This window comes from Nannobrachium achirus (assembly GCF_963921795.1).
Source record: "Nannobrachium achirus genome assembly, chromosome: 24".
Taxonomy (NCBI): domain Eukaryota; kingdom Metazoa; phylum Chordata; class Actinopteri; order Myctophiformes; family Myctophidae; genus Nannobrachium; species Nannobrachium achirus.
This window is the reverse complement of record NC_137831.1, coordinates 7,099,405-7,120,609: the sequence shown is the minus strand read 5'-3', so window position 1 is coordinate 7,120,609 and position 21,205 is coordinate 7,099,405. Positions and strand designations below refer to the sequence as shown.

General features: G+C 44.2%; 1 protein-coding gene across 1 annotated transcript; it reads right to left on the bottom strand.

Moving 5' to 3' along the window:
- Nucleotides 1-1,013: 1,013 nt before the first annotated feature.
- Nucleotides 1,014-20,841, bottom strand: sts (steroid sulfatase (microsomal), isozyme S). The gene is made up of 12 exons (XM_080720723.1): nt 20,712-20,841; nt 17,493-17,686; nt 16,633-16,754; nt 14,547-14,669; nt 14,163-14,251; nt 12,939-13,078; nt 10,884-11,069; nt 10,046-10,182; nt 9,218-9,355; nt 6,658-6,817; nt 5,480-5,610; nt 1,014-1,514 (listed from the first exon to the last, which is right to left on the bottom strand). The coding sequence occupies exons 2-12, from the start codon at nt 17,684-17,686 to the stop codon at nt 1,102-1,104; spliced, it is 1,833 nt and encodes a 610-aa protein (XP_080576849.1). The 5' UTR covers nt 20,712-20,841; the 3' UTR covers nt 1,014-1,101.
- Between the last annotated feature and the right edge of the window lie 364 nt (nt 20,842-21,205).

Here is a 21,205-nt window from a genome sequence, read left to right as displayed (position 1 = left end):
TTCGAGGCTTAACATAATTGTTATAATTTATTTTTGTAAAAGTCTATGGCGAAAATGAATGGGATATTTTAAGTGGCACCAGTAAACCACTTCCGCTGCGATGCTCGAGACGTCACTGATTGGTCCAGGTCCTGACATGCTTTCTAGGAGGTGACTGTCCCCACATGATGTCTCCCAGACAGGGGGCTGTCCCACCAAGATGTCATCTCATACAAAAGAAGCAAAAAAAGCCGATCAACATGCTCCAAAAACGTGTCGCGCTGCGACACGGTTTGAGCTTGTAGATCTGCTATTTTTGCTTCTTTTGAATTGGAATCCAGAATTTTGATTGTTAACTTTATGAACTTAAATACAAATACGTTGGACATAAAAAAAAGATTAACATTTTAAAACTACTACACTAGTCATAAAGCTAATGACTAGCTAATAAGGAATAGATCAGTGAACGGGGTGATGGGGGGATGTCTGAAGGTAAAAACTGAGGAGAGATGTCGGGGTTCGCGGTGATGGCTCTTCACCGTGGCGAATGACGTCATGTTGTAGTCTCTCTAGACCCCCTCCAAGGTCTAGAGAGACTCTTTGCATTTTAACTCTTTCTGAGTTGTGTAATAATGAGTAATCACTGTGTGCTTTTAATGCTATTCTGATTTGTAGTTAATCAAGGTGTGAAACTGTGCACTGTTCTAAGGTTACCTTATACAGGTTTCCTTGGTCCGTTTCAATGTGTTTAGCTTTGCGTCTCTGACCTTTTGAATGTAGCACTTTGAGATGTGTCATAAACATAAAATGTGCTACAAATAAAATTTATTATTACCCCCTCCTGCCTCCCCATACCTTTCCCTTGTCTCTCCTTTGTCTCTCCCTCCCCCCCACCCCCCCTCTCCCCTCTCTCACGGCTCTTTAGCCTTTGTGAAGTGTCTTGAGATAACTTGTTATGATTTGACACTCTAATAAAATTGAATTGAAAATTGAAAAATTTAATTGTAGTTTTCTGACTTAAAAAGACTACACCACGGTGATAAACCATCACCACAGGGCCATAACACTCCCCCTTTTCCCCAGTTAACTCCTCTGGAAACTTGTAGATAGCCAGTCAGTCAGTTACCCAGCAGCACCCTCTGGTGGTGGCGGCGGCTGGTCCCGCTGGCACCGGCACAGCTGTGCGGGCGAGGAGCAGCAGGGCTGCAGCCAGGGCTTCCAGACCAGGTGCCAGCGCGTCATCTGGCTCTCTGCCGCCGCCGTGCCACCTCCGCCACCGGGACGGGGCTCCAGGGTGGCGCGGTGGCGCTCCACGGCCGCCTCCATGGCCTCCAGCACGCGGTGGTAGGCGGGCTCGGTGGCCGGGGTCAGCGGCGTGCTCTCCCGGGGGTCACGGGACAGCTCGTACAGCAGGGGGGGGCTGTGGCGCGTCACGTAGGCCGGCGTGCAGAAGCAGGCGTGCGTGTGGAAGCACGCCGTCTCGTTGTCGGGGTGGAAGTTGGGCGTGAAGTAGAAGGCCTTCCACACGGCGCTGCCTGGCGAGGAACACAGGAACGTTATTTAATACTTTTATAACTATTGAAAAATAGCAGATCTACAAGCTCGCTGCAAGCTTGTATATCTGCTATTTTTGAAAAGTCATGCAAATTTGAGCAAATCTTTGAATATAATGTATTTTTAAAGCAAACATTTGTAACTCGAATTTTGCTTCTGGGGGGTCCCTGGAACAAAATATTTTGAGATGGTGGGGTCCATGGCCAAATACATATAATTTTGAGGGTCCTTCACATGAAAAGGTTTCAGAACTACTGGCATAGAAACAAGGGTTCATAATTGTGGGCTCGCCTGGAAGGCGAGCACACGTATGTTATCTTCATTATTTATAGTCAGTCAGTATCTCCTCAAAACTTTGGCGCGATTCATCTCCTAAACGCTTACACCTTTAAACACCATTCAAATTTTTATGTGTTCAGCTTACTGAGGACACGTGTGCTTGTACTTTTGGTTTTAAAATGTTTTGTAGTTTAATTATAAAAAAATAAAAATGTTTAACTTTAAGCATCCAATGCATTTCCAATGGGTTTACTGAGTGGGGAGAGAGTGAGACAGGGGAAAGGGACCCATGTTTATATTAAGTCGCTGTGGCTGCAATATTCACACTTCAGATATGCTATTTATATCAATGTGTTCACACAGGTCTGCTTTCTGATTTGATCCAAATGTCTAAGCTGTGTGATGTATAAAACTATAGTTATAGTTAAAACTATAAATAAATGTCCCTCTCCACTCTACTGATTGACACAGCTGTGATTAAAGGCTTGGCTGTCATTGGCTGTTCTGTGGTGATGTAGCCTTACATAAGTCGGCCCTGCAGTGACAATGCGAAAGTCTCGGCAGAGACGTCTTAATGTAAGGCTAGTGGTGCTGCAAAGTAACCAAGTACATTTACTCAAGTATATACAAACAAGTACTTGTACCTACAGTACAATTTTTAGGTACTTTTACTCTAATTTCAATTTTTGTTACTTATACTCTACTATAAATACAGCATTTGACAGCTTCAGTTACTTTTTATTTTGCAGATTTTATTATTAATAATAATAATAATTATTAACACGCACGCACGCACGCACACACGCACACACACACGCATACACACACACTGACACACAAACAACTGTTACTGTGTTACTGTGGAGACGTTTGCTTGTATTTGTCTTTGACACATGTTTTGTAGTGTTTTAGAAATTTAACTTAAAAAGAATAAGGTTCCCGGGCGATGGGATTTACAGTATATATCCTAGAACCCGCAGGGACACTCTGTGTGGTTGTCAGGGAGATATCACAACCAATGCGTTTCCAAATCAGACGATCAACCGAAGTGGACCCACCTGGCAAAACCACACCCCAAACACTTTAAAAGCCATGAATTTCAGCCTGTCTGCATTTGAATCCTAGTATATCCCATATGCATTTGGATCAGCATGTCCCGTACTGTATACCAACTTTTACTTTACACTTTTGTTACTTATACTCCACTGCAATTGCATTTGGCAGCTTTAGTTACTTGTTACTTTGCAGATTTTATTATTAATACAAAACATACGGTAGATGAATCACTTAATACTTTGTCTAATTGTAAGAAGCTGATCTACAATGTGACATTGCGACATGTTGTGATCTTGTAGATCTGCTGTTTTTAAAAAGCTTGTCAATATTAGGACCATCTGCGTACTATTACTTTGATGTGGTTTGCTGGTTTGCAAAGTGTAGTTCAGGGACCCCTAAGACACACACACACACACACACACACACACACACACACACACACACACACACACACACACACACACACACACACACACACACACACACACACACACACACACACACACACACACACACACACACTACTGGTCTCGAACTTTTGTTGTTGGTTACCCGTCCACATTATATTTTAATTTTATTTTGATTTAATTGTCCATACCGTTAAAGGACCAGGTCACCTCTGGGACAACCAGATCTTATTTTATTGTTGTGTGGGACACGATCAACACAATCCTGTAATTTCTTGTGTTCAATCTGTGTTTTTAGATATTTTAGTATTTCAGCATGCTACAACTGGTCATATGATGCTTTGTAGCATGATATTGCATCATCTCATGCATCATATGATGCAAAATGCATCATATGACCAGTTGTAGCATACTGAAATACTAAAATATCTAAAAACACAGATTGAACACAAAGAATAACTCAACATTGTGTTGATCGTGTCCCCACACAACAATAAAATAAGATCTGGTTGTCCCAAAGGTGACCTGGTCCTTTAAGTTCATGTAATAACACTGCTTGTCTACATTGTATTTGCATTACCATTTTACGTCAGTAAAATTAAAGAGAGCATTGCCTGGGAACTTGACACTTTTACTATTATTGTTTTGGGTTGGAAGCGAGCCCACACTGTTTCGAAGGAACAGTTTTTCTAGTTTTAGATAGTCATTAGAGAAAAGAGAAGTTGAGTGAGTGCACTCTCTCACACTTCTGCCAGTGTGCCAGTGACCACCCACCCCTGTGCCAATGCCTACCCCTGATATAGACGGTCTGATATTATGTTATTGATATTCACATTACGATTATGACAAAATAATTGTGATTATGTAAAATAATTGCGATGAGACGGTTATGTAATAGTTGTGGCAGGCCTAGGTATAGGTATTGATAGCCCCATATAGAACCTCACCCGTCGCTGCCTACTGTTGTGCTCCGCGAGATGAGGTCCTATAAAAGATATCCCTGGGCTGGCACCGGACCGCCTCCACGCTGAGTTAGAAAACCCTTTTCCCGAAATTGTATCCAAAAAGTAAAGGTAGTTCCACGCTCCCAGACTGTTCTCTATCCAGCTTTTCGGGGGAAAACATTACAAAACTAACGATTTAGGCGGTTGTTTCATGCCCCGGTGCATGTTTTATGTACCCTGGGATAGAGCATCGCAGTTGAAGCCCCACCCCGTCCTCACTCTGGTGTCGGAAGCGTTTTCCCCATTAATTTCTTCCATAGACATTTCATAAAGTATTTATTTAAACGTTTTTAAGCCTCGGACAAAGCCACCTCGGCTGGTGAGGAATCATGACAATATATATATATATTTTTTGAATGCAACGATTAATTAGAAAGCTGAAAAAAGGGCAGGGTACAAGACTGTGTACATCATTATTTTAAAAATTGCGGAAACTACACTCCCAGAATGCATTACGAATGACACTTGTTTCCTGAAATATAGCCCTTAAATCACGCTCAGTTTAGTTATCCAGGCCAGCATATGGCCTGACATGCAGTGATATTCATCTCTGTGGACGCTCTTATTGTCAGTTAACATAGTGCATCATATTTGTAAAAGAAAGACGATCGCTTACGGAGTTCTGCTGAAGTGCAATAATCCGCCGGGAAGACAGGGGGCAGTAGCTACTTCCGCGGTAACCGCAAGATACATGAAAGAAGAAGAAGCTAGACCAATCACAGACGTCGATTTCACCGGATGTACATTTTTAGCAGTATGGGTAATGCAGTTCTTCTCTGTGCGACCTTGATTAAAACGTGTTTTTACTAAAACTAGAGTGATTGCATACATACTCGGGGGTTCTACAGGAGCATATAGAACCATTTCACAACCACCAGCCTAGTAGTAAGTGTACATTGAATTGCTACAACTTTGTGGCTGATAATGAAAAACCCTATGGTGAAAGTGAATGGGCTGCTTTACTTCCGACACGTCACTGCGATGCTCTATAGGAAACGTGGAGGCGTTCCGGGCCTCATCTCGGAGCACAACAGTAGGCAGCGACGGGTGAGGTTCTATATGGGGCTAAGGTATTGATAAACTCACTGTTAGGAGGGTGCCAGCGCACAGCGTTCAGGTAGGTATAGATATTGATAGACTCACTGTTAGGAGGGTGCCAGCGCACAGCGTTCAGGTAGGTATAGATATTGATAGACTCACTGTTAGGAGGGTGCCAGCGCACAGCGTTCAGGTAGGCGTTGCAGTAATGGAAGAGGAACTCGTGGTGGGGGGGTCCATCCTTCTCCTCCCTCCCCTGAAGCACAGCCATGAGGTCACGGCCGTCTATCTGTCTGTCAACACAAAACACAAGAACTGTTTGTCAAAATACCAAATATATAATGGACCTTGATGTGTTAAGGGTTGAATACCACTGCTCTAAGGAAATGTCCATATAGGGACTAAGGATGAGACGATAATCGTTATTATTGTTTATCGTGATAAAAAACCCTCACAATAATCGCATGGTGGAGATTTAAATTGATATTATACTCAGTCATACACTGGGATCAATTCACCTTTTATTTGCCGAGCTGCATTTCCGGTGCTACTTAAACCCTCTATAAATGGTAAAAATGGACCTGGAAATAACTGCTTCTTTTTTTTTCCACTCTCTCCCATATCTCTTTGCCAACAAGTAGCAGATCTATAGCCGCGTTGCGACGCATTGTGAGGTTGTAGATCTGCTATTTCTTTGGCAAATGTTTCATCCCAGCATAATTAATGTTGGGGATATTTTGATTGTCGCAATAATATCGTAAATCTAATCTAATTTCTTTGGTCACAATAATCGTGACATATTTTATATGAATTTTTACATAGGCATTTTTAGCTCCTGGCAGCCATCGTGGACGCCATCTTGAAAATGATGGCTTTCCGGTAGTTATTTTTTCCTAAACTTTTAGTATGTTGTTTATCATACCCAATAGTAACAGAATCCATTGACAAATCTCTTTTATCAATTATTTTGGGTTTCAACCATACTGACAGATCTACTATTGAACTCATTCAAAAATCAAAAACTTGTCACCAAGTGCCCAAAGTTGATGTTTTTTGACGGATTCCCTCCCCGCTACTAGAATAATTTTATGCTTTAACTATTGAAAAATAGCACATATTCAAGCTCACAGCGCGGCACTGCGAGCTTGTAGATCTGCTATTTTTGAAAAATGTGAGCATATCTTTATATTTTATAGGCCTATGTTTTTTTATAAAGCAAACATTTGTAACTCAAATTTTGCTTCTGGGGGGTCCCTTGAACTAAATACTTTGAGATGGGGGTCTGTGTGTTCATGATTTAAAAAAAATAGCTGATGTACAAGCTCGCAGAGCCCACCCACCTGTCCTGTGGGAGCTCTGCCCCGGCCAGCTTCACCACGGTGGGGAACAGGTCCATGTTGCTGGTGGGCTGCTCCACCTCCCTGCCCGCCGGGAGGGTCCCGGACCACCGCACGATTCCCGGCACCCGGATGCCCCCCTCCCAGTTGGTAGACTTCCCCGCTGTGGTGGGACAGGGAGGCAACGACAGCTGATCAGGACTCATCTATTTTAATGAAGTAATTGATTTAGCTAATTTTTTTATGTTCTTGTCATTATAGAACCAAGCCATCCAGGCTCCCTGGTGAATCATCATGACCATAAAACATTTGATTCTGTGTCTCTCAAAATGCTTGCAATGGATTGACCCCTCACATGCTACTTAAAGCAGATTCTTTGGGGGTAGCTTTTTCCTTAGTTTATAGTATAGTGTATAGTAAGTGAATGGGCCCAAACTTTTACCCCCTATAAAAATAAGAAAATAAATTGCTCAATGTGACAGGCAGTCATCACGTGGTTTCATGAATGCAGTATATAGACAAAATTTTAGGCAAAAAAAAAGAAAGAAATCTAACCTTGGTTCGAAAGTGAAGCGGTGAATTTTTATTCTGTGTTCTAGAGCTATGAAATCTGTGTTCTAGATCTATACATTCTGTGTTCTAGAACTATACTTTCTATGTGCTTTAGTTCTATATTTTTAGATTTTATGTGTTCTGAATGAATGAATGAATTTGTCTGGAGAGCCAAATTGTCATGTGAAGCTTGACCAATCCTCAATTCTTCATTCTGGACTGGACATGCACGGGACAGACAAAGCTATACTTTGGAATCGGTTTTCACCGCTTCAAAAAACCCAATGTGAAGTGAGCGGTGGTCGTGCTTGCATAACGTCTTCAGACCAGGATTTGAGTCTAGGATGTACAGGGTATGCTACACACACACACGTTTTGCTATGGCAAAACGCTGAGGAAAAAGGCTACAGACATACGACATATGACATCACTAGACAAACATGATGTTACGTACACACATTTTACTATGGCAAAATGCTGAGGAAAAAGGCTACAGACACACGCACAGCCACTCTTAGGAGCGGTTTACCACCAAAAAAAGAACAACTACTATAAATACCACACCATCCTCCTCGACCGTCTCCACTCCACCACAGGACTTTCCGACTCCGCACTTAACTGGTTTTCCTCCTACCTCACCGACAGAACGGAACGTGTATCTCTGGGAGGGGTTTATTCAAGGACGCAGCCTGTCACCTGTGGTGTCCCCCAAGGCTCCATCCTCGGCCCCACCCTTTTCACCATTTACATGCTCCCCCTTGGTCGTGTCATCAGCCGGCATGGGATCTCATTTCATTGCTACGCTGATGACACCCAACTGTACTTCAGGACTGTCCCACTCCCCTCTGCCCCCCTGTCGTCACCATCACCACCATCTTCATTCACACTCACCACATGCCTTGAGGAGATAAAGGCGTGGATGGCCCACAATTTCTTACAATTAAACAGCTCCAAGACAGAGGCCATTCTGATCGGCACCCCAAATCAGGTCAAAACATCCACAATAACCAGCATCACCTTTTCCGGCCATAACCTCCCCCTCTCACCAGTCATCACCAACCTGGGTGTAAAAATGGACCCCCAGCTGACCTTTGACCCCCACATTAAACACCTTGTCAAAACCTCATTTTTCCACCTCAAAAACATAGCCAGACTCCGTCCCACACTCACCCTTCCAGATGCCGAAAAACTTGTCCACGCCTTTATCTCCTCAAGGCTTGACTACTGCAACGCACTTCTCATCGGGATCCCTGGCAAAAGCATCCAGAGGCTGCAATACATCCAGAACAGTGCTGCCAGGGTCCTGATGAGAGTGCGGAAATACGATCACATCACACCCATACTCCACTCCCTTCACTGGCTCCCCGTCTCCTCCAGGATTGAATTCAAGGTCTGCCTCCTCACCCACCAATGCATCCACGGCAACGCCCCCTCATATCTCAAAGAACTCATTGAACCCCCAACCTCCACACGCTCCACACGCTCCCTCCGCTCTGGACACAACAATTCACTAAAAACAAAAAAGACTATCCTACGTACTATGGGGGACCGGGCTTTTTGCTCTGCGGCTCCTCTGCTGTGGAATGCTCTCCCTGACCATCTTAGAGCACCACAGTCAGTTGACGTTTTTAAAAGGGGACTTAAGACCTTTCTTTTTAACAAGGCATTTGCCTAGAAGGTCCTTTTAGATGCCCTTTGTGTTTTTAACCCTTCTTTTTTTCTTGTTGAACATATGTGCTTTTAAATCTTCCATGAGATGTGTTTTATAGGTGCACTGTTCTTAAGTTACGGATTTAACAGTTTTTACCTTGTTAGTCCTGTTTCTTAATCTTTCGTTGGCCCTGTTTTGCTTCTGCTTCGCTATTTTTTTATTTCTTTTATTAATGTAGCACTTTGAGATTTGCTTCAAATATAAAGTGCGTTATAAATAAAATGTATTATTATTATTATTATTAAATACCAAATGTCATACTTAAGCCAAAAAAAGGCCTGTTAGCACCTGGACTACTACCTTTGTAGATGCCGTTCCATCCCCGGTGCACCTCTCCGCTGGCAGAGATCTCCTCCAGGTGAGCACCCTGGTCTGAGGTCAGGTAGACCAGCGTGTCCTTCCTCAGACCCAGCCTGTCCACCGTCTGTAGGAGCTGACCTGGAGTCAGATATTACATTATACTGTACATTATATTGTACATTATACTGTATACTGTACATTATACTGTATACTGTACATTATATTGTACATTATACTGTATACTGTACATTATACTGTACATTATACCATCTGTAGGAGCTGACCTGGAGTCAGATATTACATTATACTGTACATTATACTGTACATTATACTGTACATTATACCGTCTGTCCACTGTCTGCAGGATCTGACCTGGAGTCAGATGTTACATTATACTGTACATTATACTGTACATTATACTGTCTGTCCACAGTCTGTAGGATCTGATCTGGAGTCAGATATTACATTATACTGTACATTATACTGTACATTATACTGTACATTATACCGTCTGTCCACCATCTGTAGGATCTGACCTGGAGTCAGATATTGACATGTATGACATTTATTATACTGTCTGTTTTTCAAAGTTTGGTGAAACACATTTTTCAAAGGTTGGTGAAAAAACGCTATAACTCTGTGGCTTAACGCTATAAAGTTAAGCCACAGACCCCCCCATCTGCACAGATCTGGTGCCAGGGAACCGCATAAGAGAAGGTTTGTTTGTGGTCAAGATTTAAGGTCCAGAAACGCGTCGCTTCGTGCCACGTTTCGAGCTCATACTGTAGATCTGCTACTTGTAGATGCTGGTGTGCAGCACTCACTCACCCACGCTCCAGTCCACCTCGTGCACGGCGTCTCCGTAGATGCCGTGCTGGCTGGAGCCTCTGAAGGGAGCGGAGGCGAACAGGGCCGTGTGCACCTGGACGAAGGAGAAGAACAGCAGGAAGGGCCTGGCCGCGTTGCTGTGGACACACCTCAATGTTAACGTTAGGATGGACACACGCGTCCGCGCCGCGTCCGGTGTGCGTTTCCCTTAGGCCTACCTCTTGAGTCATCCTCCGAGGTCAGGTTCTAGTGGTTTATAACATAGAACCCTACCTCTCTAAGAAGTATCTAATGTGTCATCCTCTGGGTCAGGTTCTAGTGGTTTATACTAGAGAACCCTACATCTCTAGGAAGTATCTAATGTGTCATCCTCTGGAGGTTGTAGTGGTTTATAACAGAGAACCCTACCTCTCTAAGAAGTATCTAATGTGTCATCCTCCGAGGTCAGGTTCTAGTGGTTTATAATAGAGAACCCTACCTCTCCAAGAAGTATCTAATGTGTCATCCTCTGGGTCAGGTTCTAGTGGTTTATAACAGAGAACCCTACCTCTCTAAGAAGTGCACAGCCTCCTGGGTCATCCTCTGGGTCAGGTTCTAGTGGTTTATAACAGAGAACCCTACCTCTCTAAGAGGTATCTCCTGGGTCATCCTCTGGGCAGGGTCAGGTTCTAGTGGTTTATAATAGAGAACCCTACCTCTCTAAGAAGTATCTAATGTGTCATCCTCTGGGTTAGGTTCTAGTGGTTTATAACAGAGAACCCTACCTCTCTAAGAGGTATCTCCTGGGTCATCCTCTGGGCAGGGTTTGGTTCTAGTGGTTTATAAAAGAGAACCCTACCTCTCTAGGAAGTGCAGAGCCTCCTGGGTCATCCTCTGGGTCAGGTTCTCGGAGCGGTAGGGCTGCTCCACGATGTCGTGGTCCCTCATGAGCAGGCAGTTCAAGTCCGGGAAGACGGCCACAAAGACCCCGAAGAGAGCCGCGCCCGCGGCTACCGCCAACGCCACGCCCATCACCACGCCCCTCCTGTCACGGCAGGTCACATGACCATTAGCATAATTGTCATACAATTATTTGCGATTAACAATGTAATTGTATTTTTTTTGGCATTCGAACGTTGAGTTTCTATTATGGTTTGGTTTCTATTCAAATAAATTCAGCATCGTCTTTCTTTACTTTTAGACTTCACAAGCCCCTTTTCCACTACAGGGCCGAACCAGACCTAGAACCAGAACTTTCCAGAACCAAGAACTTTAAGGAACCTGTGAAGTTCCGAGACCAAGTTCAGGTCAACAGCACCTCACCAATTTTACATTCTACAAGAACACATAGGCCTAAATCTAAATTACATTTCTGTTTTTTATTTTTATTTATTTTATTTTTTTTTACACATTCAGACATTCAAAAAATCTCTCTAAAACCAGTAAGACTCCTTAATCGGGAGATAAGCGACAGTCAGGTCACATACACAAACTTTAGAAGGCAATTGTAGCCAATCAGGAGGGAATATGGGAAATGGGACAGATCCATGTTGATGACACATGACTTTAGAGATACGGTGTACCGCTTTGCGTGATTTTAGGGCAAAATGTGCAGGAGCAGTGTACAAAAATGTGTTTAGCAAAAATCTGCCTGATGGTGGCGCTAGAGGACGGCCATGTGAGAAATCAGGGGTGGAGGTTGTGATTTGCCAGCCAAGGGGTGTGTGTGCAAAGATTGGCATGGATAGGGGCAACGGTGCCGGAGATAAGAGTAGGGGAAAAATTGTGAAGTGATGTGATGTGACGTGACGTGACGGACAGAGGGAGAGCCAGTCAGGGGCGTCAATTGGGTATGGCAGGGGTATGCAGCTGCCATACCCTGGTTCCAGGGGGGGAAATAAAAGTTACTTTTAAATATAGTAAATCCATGAATGTCTCTTTGTTTATCTGTTCAGGTTATTATGTTGTTAAATTACAGTAAAATAACTACAAAACAGTCACTTTAACAAGGCATTATAATTATATTCTCTACACTTGTATTCTCCCCATCTTGACAAAATGGTATATTCCCAGGTTCCGCAGGTCAGCTGCACAGGTGCAATTCATTATTGTTAATTGTGGCACGTTTACTAACATGCGAAGTTTAGCTGCACTTGAACAACCGTTCCAGGCTGCCATATCCAGCCCAAGAAACCGGAAAAACGGGGTGGAAAATAAAATCTACTTCTTGAAATATATGTATCATGCCTCTTGCTAAGGTATGGCAACTTGACTGGCGCAAAGGCACGCGTGCAAGACACCAGTCATGTTGCCATACCTTAGCTTTTTCTGAACTGACGTCACTGCAGCCAGTGGAGCTTTCCATAGTGTGACCTGACGGTCACAACCAAGTTTTCTGAAGAATCAGGCAGCAATCAGGCAGTTTATGCATAGTCAGGGACGTGCTGGGCCCCTGACTCAGCCCGGGAAAAAGAGTTGGAGAGGCCCTCATTTATTTTTTTAATATTTCGTCGTGGTGGAAACCTTATATGTCCAAAACCGTTTGTTTTGTATTTATCAATGATTTAAAAATGATTTAAACTAGTGAAAACAGCCGATCTACAAGCACACAACGCCTCGCACCACTACTTTTGTGCAACGGCCTTGTATGATGAAGCAGGGCTTTGCTTTGCGGAAAAAAAAAAAAAAAAATGAAACTTGGAGATATAAGGTTTCTGCCCGACAGTGACAAATTACTTTGTTGGCCGCCCAGCCCCCAAAATGTAACGAAGGCCGACATTTTATTTTAAATTTTTTCCTAATGGGCCGGCCTGGACCGGCCGGGAATGAACCGGCCGTTCGGGAGTTGTCCCGCTTTTCCCAATGGCATAGTGCCATTGGGAAATGCATAGTAATAGATGTGCCGGCTCCTTACCGGACGGTGATGGCTCCAGCGCAGTGCAGCAGGGCGGTGGTAATGATCACCAGGCCCAGGGCTCCGTAGGGGATGTGGTGGTCCACTTTGAGCAGCACAGAGCTGTGCCCGGGCTGGCAGTCTCTCAGGTTGGTCATGATCTGGAAAGAACACAAATTAGGCCTGATTTACACTGCAGCCAAATCTGTGTCACATCCAGATTGGAATCTGATTGGTTTCATATGACCATGTGACCATTTAAACCAATCAGATTCCAATCTGGGTGTGACACAGTTCTGATTCAGGCTAGATTTACCTGCAGTGTAAATCAGGCCTTAGATGATGGATAGCACCACTATATTTTCACACTCACTCCAGAAGGCCACAAAAAATAGCAAAAAACTGAAAAAAGCAATGCCTGCCCCAACTTCCCCCGCCTTGTTTTACACGGCTAAACCTGTGCCCTGTTAAAGAGGTGGTGCCATAGTTTTGTACTTTTTCTGTTTTTCATGTGTCTAGGAGGTTGAAAGTACTTCATTAGACCCCCTGATGTGTGTTTTTTCTTTTTTTGAAAAATGATGTATTCTCTTAGTATTTGTTTGTTTTCTCTTGGAGGCTGCCCCTTGTGGCCAAAAGTGTCAGTTAAAAAACACAGATAAAATGACATCATATAATCATCCCCTCCCCTTTTACCATTCACCCAACACTGTGGGGTGTGGCTATATTAGCTGGGTCACCACCCACCATGCCATCCATGCATACCTAATGAACTGGGGGTGTGGCCACATAAAAACCCAATTTTAACTCTTTCTGTATACTTTTTTGGAAAAAATCTTCCTCCTAGTATAATCATAATACCTGATAATCATGTTTTAGAGGACCTCTTTAAGTTACTGAACAGTACAAAAAGTAACACAAACTAAAAGAAAAAGGGGTCCTCAAAGTGGGGTCCAGGGACTCTGTGGTGTGGGTTCCTTTTGGGAGGTCTAAATTGACCCATACAAGTATTTAACTTAAGTTGAGAGTTAAGGGGAGACTGTGACATTGTAAATGTTGAGAACTACTGATTTGGACCATAATACAGGTTTAAATTTAATTCTGCAATGAATCTCTATATTAACAATTCAACAAGATGTTTTTATGGCTCCCTCATTGTCTCACGATATGATATCTCCGTAGAGGCACATCATGGAGAACTTAACACCCTACTGTGATGTTGACTACAGAGCTGAGTGTGATTCTGACCGTGCCGTAGAAGTGCTGGAAGCCGTGCACAGAGGGGTGGTGGCAGTGGTCCTCGCTGCTCTCACAGTTCAGGCCCAGGTGCCATTTTCCTACCGAAATAAAACAAATCAACAAAAAGGTTGATCCACCTGAAGGTCTTGCGATCACGAAACACAGAAAACGCAAGTGCTGAATAGGGAATAGTTAATACATAAAAAGGGATATTTCACTTTCAAATAAAAACTAAACTGGGGGTCCCTGGCACAAAACATTTTCCAGATGGGGGGTACTGTACCTATGATAGCTGTACTGTACCTACAGTATGAGAGCTGTACTGTACCTATGAGAGCTGTACTGTACCTATGAGAGCTGTACTGTATCTACAGTATGAGAGCTGTACTGTACCTATGAGAGCTGTCTGGTAGCCCTGCTGCTTGGCAAGCCTGGCGAACGTGACCTCGTGCCCGGGGAGGCCTCCTGAAACCGCTGTGAACAGATACACTCCCAGCATCCCTGTGCCCACCATACCTGTACAATACAATACATAACATTACATCACTGTAGCCACCAGCAGGGACGTGCTGGCCATTGGGAAAAGCGGGACAACTCCCGAAAGGCCGGTTCATTCCCGGCCAGTCCAGGCCGGCCATTAGGAAAAAAATAAATAAAAAATGTCGGCCTTCGTTCCATTTTTACATCACTGTACCCACCATACCTGTTCAATACAACATAACATTACATCACTGTACCAACCATACCTGTTCAATACAATACAACATTACATCCCTGACAACAAGACCTTTAGTGTGTGAACTGACCAGATCGTATGGGGTAGGTAGAGGGTGAACTGACCAGATCGTATGGGGTAGGTAGAGGGTGAACTGACCAGATCGTATGGGGTAGGTAGAGGGTGAACTGACCAGATCGTATGGGGTAGGTAGAGGGTGAACTGACCAGATCGTATGGGGTAGGTAGTGTGTGAACTGACCAGATCGTATGGGGTAGGTAGAGGGTGAACTGACCAGATCGTATGGGGTAGGTAGTGGGGATCATATGGGGTAGGTAGAGGGTGAACTGACCAGATCGTATGGGGTAGGTAGTGTGTGAACTGACCAGATCGTATGGGGTAGGTAGAGTATGAACTGACCAGATCGTATGGGGTAGGTAGTGGGGATCGTATGGGGTAGGTAGAGGGGATCGTATGGGGTAGGTAGAGGGTGAACTGACCAGATCGTATGGGGTAGGTAGAGGGTAGAGTTCTCAAATTCGGCCCGAGCCCGACCCTACCCGACCCGACCCGGCGTTATCGGGCCGAGCCGGGCCCAAAAATTATAATAATTAGTCGGGCCGGGCCGGGCTCCGTCACTCAAGCAACAGTGAACAGGCGCATATCGCTGTCTGCCTGTCTTCAGCGCAGCACTGAAACCTGCCTAAGTTCCTAACCAATGGACCAAGGATAATCGGTGACGCATACGGAAGTATAGTCTATCATTCTCATAGAGCAGTCTGGTTGTTGTGATGACGTCACAATCGAAACCTTTGGATATACGGAAGTCTGTCACAGGCAGCGAGTCAGCGTTAGCTCTGTGTGGAGCGGCTACGTTGAAAGTTTGGAGCTGCATGTTAAATTAAAAGGCAGCAGGCAGTTTCACAAGTTTGTAATAAGTTATAAATCCAAGAAAAGTACATTCAAAGCGGAACCAACCTGGATATTATTGACAAGGACTTAAGAGGATTGTATTAACAACAACATCAACATGACCAACCTAAAAGCACCATACGTTGACATCCTTATAGAGACGATCATCTCGGCTGGTAAGATATTATTAATTCCATTATGCTTTCTGGTTAATCAAGTGTCCTTTGCTGCTGCTGTGTGCATTTATATTAAAGGGTTTACAGCCGCAGCGCGCCGCTTATTACGTGCCTGAGTTGTATATGTTTAAGCATGGTGGTCAGGTGGTGTCGCGCACTAAACAACAGATCTGCAAGCCCAGAATGCAAGCCAGATGAACACGTTTTGGGTTTATAGATCTGCCGAGCTAGCTGCCTGCGTTTGATGCGTGACCGTTGAAAGGACGAAACATAAATCACGCAGGCAGCGACAACGGCAGGGAGAGAGAGGATGAGAGCTGTATGATTGAGATTGACTGTTGACAACAACAGGGATTTAACGTTAGCACATTTTGTGCAGAACCTTGCATGTTTCATGAACAATTTAACATGTGAAGTTGCCATTTCGCCAATTATTATATGTCCGTTCTCTCACTGTTGTAATTTGAGACACTGGTGCTGCCAGCTGCCTACTGGCGAGGTTTCTTTTTTTTTCTCTCTCTCTCTCTCTCTCTCTCTCTGGCTTTCGGGTTTTCGGGCCGAAGATGATGATAATTGTTAGGGTCGGGCCGGGCTTCGGGTCGGCCCACTCGGGCCCAGTTAGGGCCGGGCCTTAATTTTCAGGCCCGTTGAGAACTCTAGTAGAGGGTGAACTGACCAGATCGTATGGGGTAGCGTCCGGTGAGGAACGCCGCCCTGCTGGGCGTGCAGAGCGGTGCGGCTGCTATGTGGTGGGTCAGCTTCACCCCGTCCTGAGCCAGACGGTCGATGTTGGGGGTCCTGGAAGATATACAAATAACAACACACTGTAGCTTCAACCCCAACAACACAACACAACGGGGGGGGGGGGGGGGGGGGGGGTCCCCAAATTATTTTGGGGGGTCCCCAGATGATTAACTTAATGTGCAACATTGTTTTCTCACTCAACAGCAAACAGACCAACATACATTTGAGTGTATAGGGTATCTGCACATTTCTAAAGTGACAATTTAAGGACTTTTTAATGCCTCTAAAACATTGGCCAAATTGTCATATGTTAGAGGTAGAAATTGTAAAAATAGCCGATCTACATGCTCACAGTTGCAAGGAAAACTTTGAGCCCTTAGCTGATAGAGAGATGAAGCAGAGATGAATACAGTACAAGTTCACAGTGCGGCACCGAGTGCTGCACGGTGAGCTTGTCGATCTGCTATTTTTGAAAAATCCAGAAAATTCGTTTTTTTGACCGGATTCTCTATAAATGTCTCCTAAATCCTTCTAAGGTTTCTACGTCAGTGGTTCTCAAACTTTTTCATGTCAAGGACCCCCTAGAATGATTCCTTACTTGACCCCGTGAATCTCAAAATATGTTGTTCCAGGGACCCCAGGAAAGAAAGATTTGAGTTACATATGTTCACTTTAAAAAAATATATTATATATATATTCAAAGATATATATTAAAAGAAAACTGATTTATAAGCTGTGAGCTTGTAGATCTGCTATTTTTCAACAGCTAAAGTTTAAAATATATATTTTTACCTCAGTGTCGTGTTGCCATAGCAACCCAGGTCGCCGATGCCCAGGTCGTCCACCATAATCAGCACAAAGTTGGGCTTTTTGCCGCCCCCTAGTGGAGAGGTGCAGCCGGCACCGGTGACCGCCAGCCACCACAGCCACGTGCACAGGGAACGCATGGTCAGGACATCACCCAGGCTGTAGCCAGGCTTACTCATCTGCCAAGCCATAACACAAACCATTAAGACAAGTATGGGTAAAATCTCCTAAAACAGTTAGTTCAAATACTTGATTCTGATTGGCTGGTTTCTGATTAGACCGGTGTCTAAATCGCACGATAATCCACACCTTGAACCAGTAAGACTCCCTAATCGGGAGATAAGCGACCGTAGGTCGCTTATCTCCACAAATAGGGCAAAAATGTGTTTTTCCAAAATCTTCCTGATCCATGTTGATGACATGAGTGTAGACATGCTGTGTAGTGATTTTCGTGATTTTAGTGCAAAATCTGTAGGAGCAGTGTCCAAAAATGTGTTTTTAAAAATCGGCCTGAAGGTGGCGCTATATGGGACAGATTCATGTTGATGGGATGAGTGTAGACATACTGTGTAGCGATTTGCGTGATTTTAGGGCAAAAACTGTAGGAGCAGTGTCCAAAAATGTGTTTTAAAAATCGGCCTGAAGGTGGCGCTAGAAGAGGGCCATGTGAGAAATGAGGGGTGGGGTCTCCGCGTTGCCTTGGCGGACGAATAGGTACCGGCCCCGGCTCTCCCGGACGCTCCTAGCCCGAGTTACGGCATTTTATGTGAGCTGCAGTGGAGGGGGTCCTCCACTGGGGGCGCCACCAATTTTGCATCCGTTCTGGAGCACCAGGAGTGCGTGGTCCCCAGGAATTCCCCGTGAGCAGCCCCGTTGGGGTGGTCATTTTTGCACATTTGGTCATTTTTTACACCTGGGGGTCCCCCAGGGACCTGAGGGTCCCTGAAGCTCCGGGGGTCCTTGGAGGTTGTAGTTTGGCAGGTAAGGGGTGTGTGTGCAAAATTTGGCATGGATGGGGGCAACGGTTGTGGAGATATGAGCAGGGCAAAAGTGTGACGTGTGACGTGTGACGGACGGACGGAGAGACAGACAGACAGACAGCCGGTGGAGGTTTTGGTAGTAAATACCTACGGTCGCAATCAGTTTATATCAAACCCAAGTGCATTATTTCTTTCCACGGCGTTGTGAAGCTGAACTAGAGAAGAGAGCGAGTAAAAACAGCAAGCGCCCCCTATTCCCCATTCTGATTGCAAGTAACAGTCCTAGGTGTGTTGTTTCTGCGGCCTGGCTGGGACCTACTTTCTTGTAGCCGGGAACAATACTTCAGGGGGTCCTCCAAATCTTTGTGTGATAGAAACTTTTTTCTCCTTTTTTATATTAACCACTTGAGCCATAGTGTCCATATACTTTAGCTGAAAATAGCAGATCTACAGTTTCACAAAAAAGAGGTTTGGTGTAGAGGGGAAAAAGAGCAGACTAAGTACAGAGTAAAAGGTCAAGTTTATTAAGTATTGACGGTTCAAGTGGTTAAATATCTGAGAACACAAATTGACATGAATCCAAAATACACTGCTGATCGTGCTGTCAGACGATGACACAATATGGTTTCAATGGGTTGTGGGGGTCCCTGCTTCATCTCTTTCTCTCGACTAAGGGGTCCTTGGCCTGAAAACGTTGAAGACCCCTGATATAGAGGATATGCGCGTGACATCATCATCATACCCGGAAGTTATGGCTACTGACTGAGTGGCAAAAACTACTTTCTGGCCTTGACAGAAGTCCTGATTGCATTCAACAACCTTTAACCCTGCAAGGCCCAGCGTTGCTTTTTGGCAACGTTTTTTAAATCATTTTTTTAAAAATGTTATAATTAGTTTTCCTGTTCTTTTCTCACATTAACATCACCATTAAATCCTATTGTTTAGTATTACAATGCCATTGGCCACGATATTTGCATATAAATACCCCCCCACAGTGGCTGACATTTCACACCTCCCAGAGAAGTTGAAATTCCAACGTCTCACTTTTTAACTGAAGCTATTCCTCACTAAAACATAAGTAAAATGCCTGTTATATATTTTTTCATGATCATTAGAATGTCTAGAACACGTGCATATGTTAATATTGTGAAAAATATCCCCAAAATGCAAATTAGAGCATGATTTATGAATTATGATTTATGGCTATAAAACCTTACAAAAACATTATTATTTTTTTTTTTAATTACATTTTCCTGTGATTAGGACTCCTACAACACCATCTGATTTTTTTAATTTTTTTTTTTTGGCCAGTAGAAATTAATTCGGGCCTTGCAGGGTTAATGACGTTAAACTGACTTTTCCATAGCCCCATATAGAACCTCACCCGTCGCTGCGTCCTGTTGTGCTCCGAGATGAGGTCCTAGAAAGGTGGCCACCGGAATCTTGCGACGGCCTCCACATCACAGTTGGAAAACACACAAAACGAAATTTTGTCCAAAAAGTAACGGCAGTTCCGAGCTCCCAGGTTGTGAAAACCTAACAGCGGTACATAAAACTTGAACCGCGGCATGAAACAACCCCTTAAAATCGCTAGTTTTGTCAGCCGGTAATGTTTACAAGCCTGGAAGTTGCAGCCGGAATGGCAGCATTAGCGCCCTCTCTGGTCGAACGTAGCCCCAACCGTCGCTGCATTCGAACAGACATTCGACCAGAGAGGGCGCTAATGCTGCCATTCCGGCTGCAACTTCCAGGCTTGTAAACATTACCGGCTGACAAAACTAGCGATTTTAAGGGGTTGTTTCATGCCGCGGTTCAAGTTTTATGTACCGCTGTTAGGTTTTCACAACCTGGGAGCTCGGAACTGCCGTTACTTTTTGGACAAAATTTCGTTTTGTGTGTTTTCCAACTGTGATGTGGAGGCTGTCGCAAGATTCCGGTGGCCACCTTTCTAGGACCTCATCTCGGAGCACAACAGGACGCAGCGACGGGTGAGGTTCTATATGGGGCTAACTTTTCCACTGACTTTTCCATTTGCCATTCACTTTCACCGGTATCCTCATAATATCTGCCCTGTGCATCACATTGATTATAAGCCCACAACCAAACAGAACATTTCATTTATATTGCTGTTATTAAGATATGCCCAATGCCCCCAAAACACATTTAAATTGCAATCATTTGTGGACGATTAATTGTCAACCTTAATAGCAACACTTTAGCCTACCTTCAAGCTGTAGCCAGCAGCAGACTGTTCAATAATGAGGCTGCAGTTTGTCTGTGACTCTGTGTTTTACAATGATAAACATGTTAATGTGTCACTAGAGTGTGTGTGTGTGTGTGTGTGTGTGTGTGTGTGTGTGTGTGTGCGCGCGCGCGCGTGCATGCGTGCGTGCGTGCGTGTGTGTACATGTGTGCAGAAAGCAGGACGTTGAAGTTCATCAGCACTGTGTTACTGTTTTGAACAGTCATGTGATCACTGACTGAACAGTCGTCATGTGATCACTCTACAGACAGACCAGTGTTGCCAGATCTTGTGAGAGAAACAAGCAGCCAGGTCTATGAAAACAAACAAAGCCCCAAAAGAAAAGTCCAGGCTAGGGATATGAGTGCTTTAATTAAAACCTACATTAGCATTGGCATTAGAAAATAGCAGATGTACAAGGCTCACAGCGTGTTGTGAGCTTGTAGGCCAACATCTGTTATTTTCAAAGGAAAATA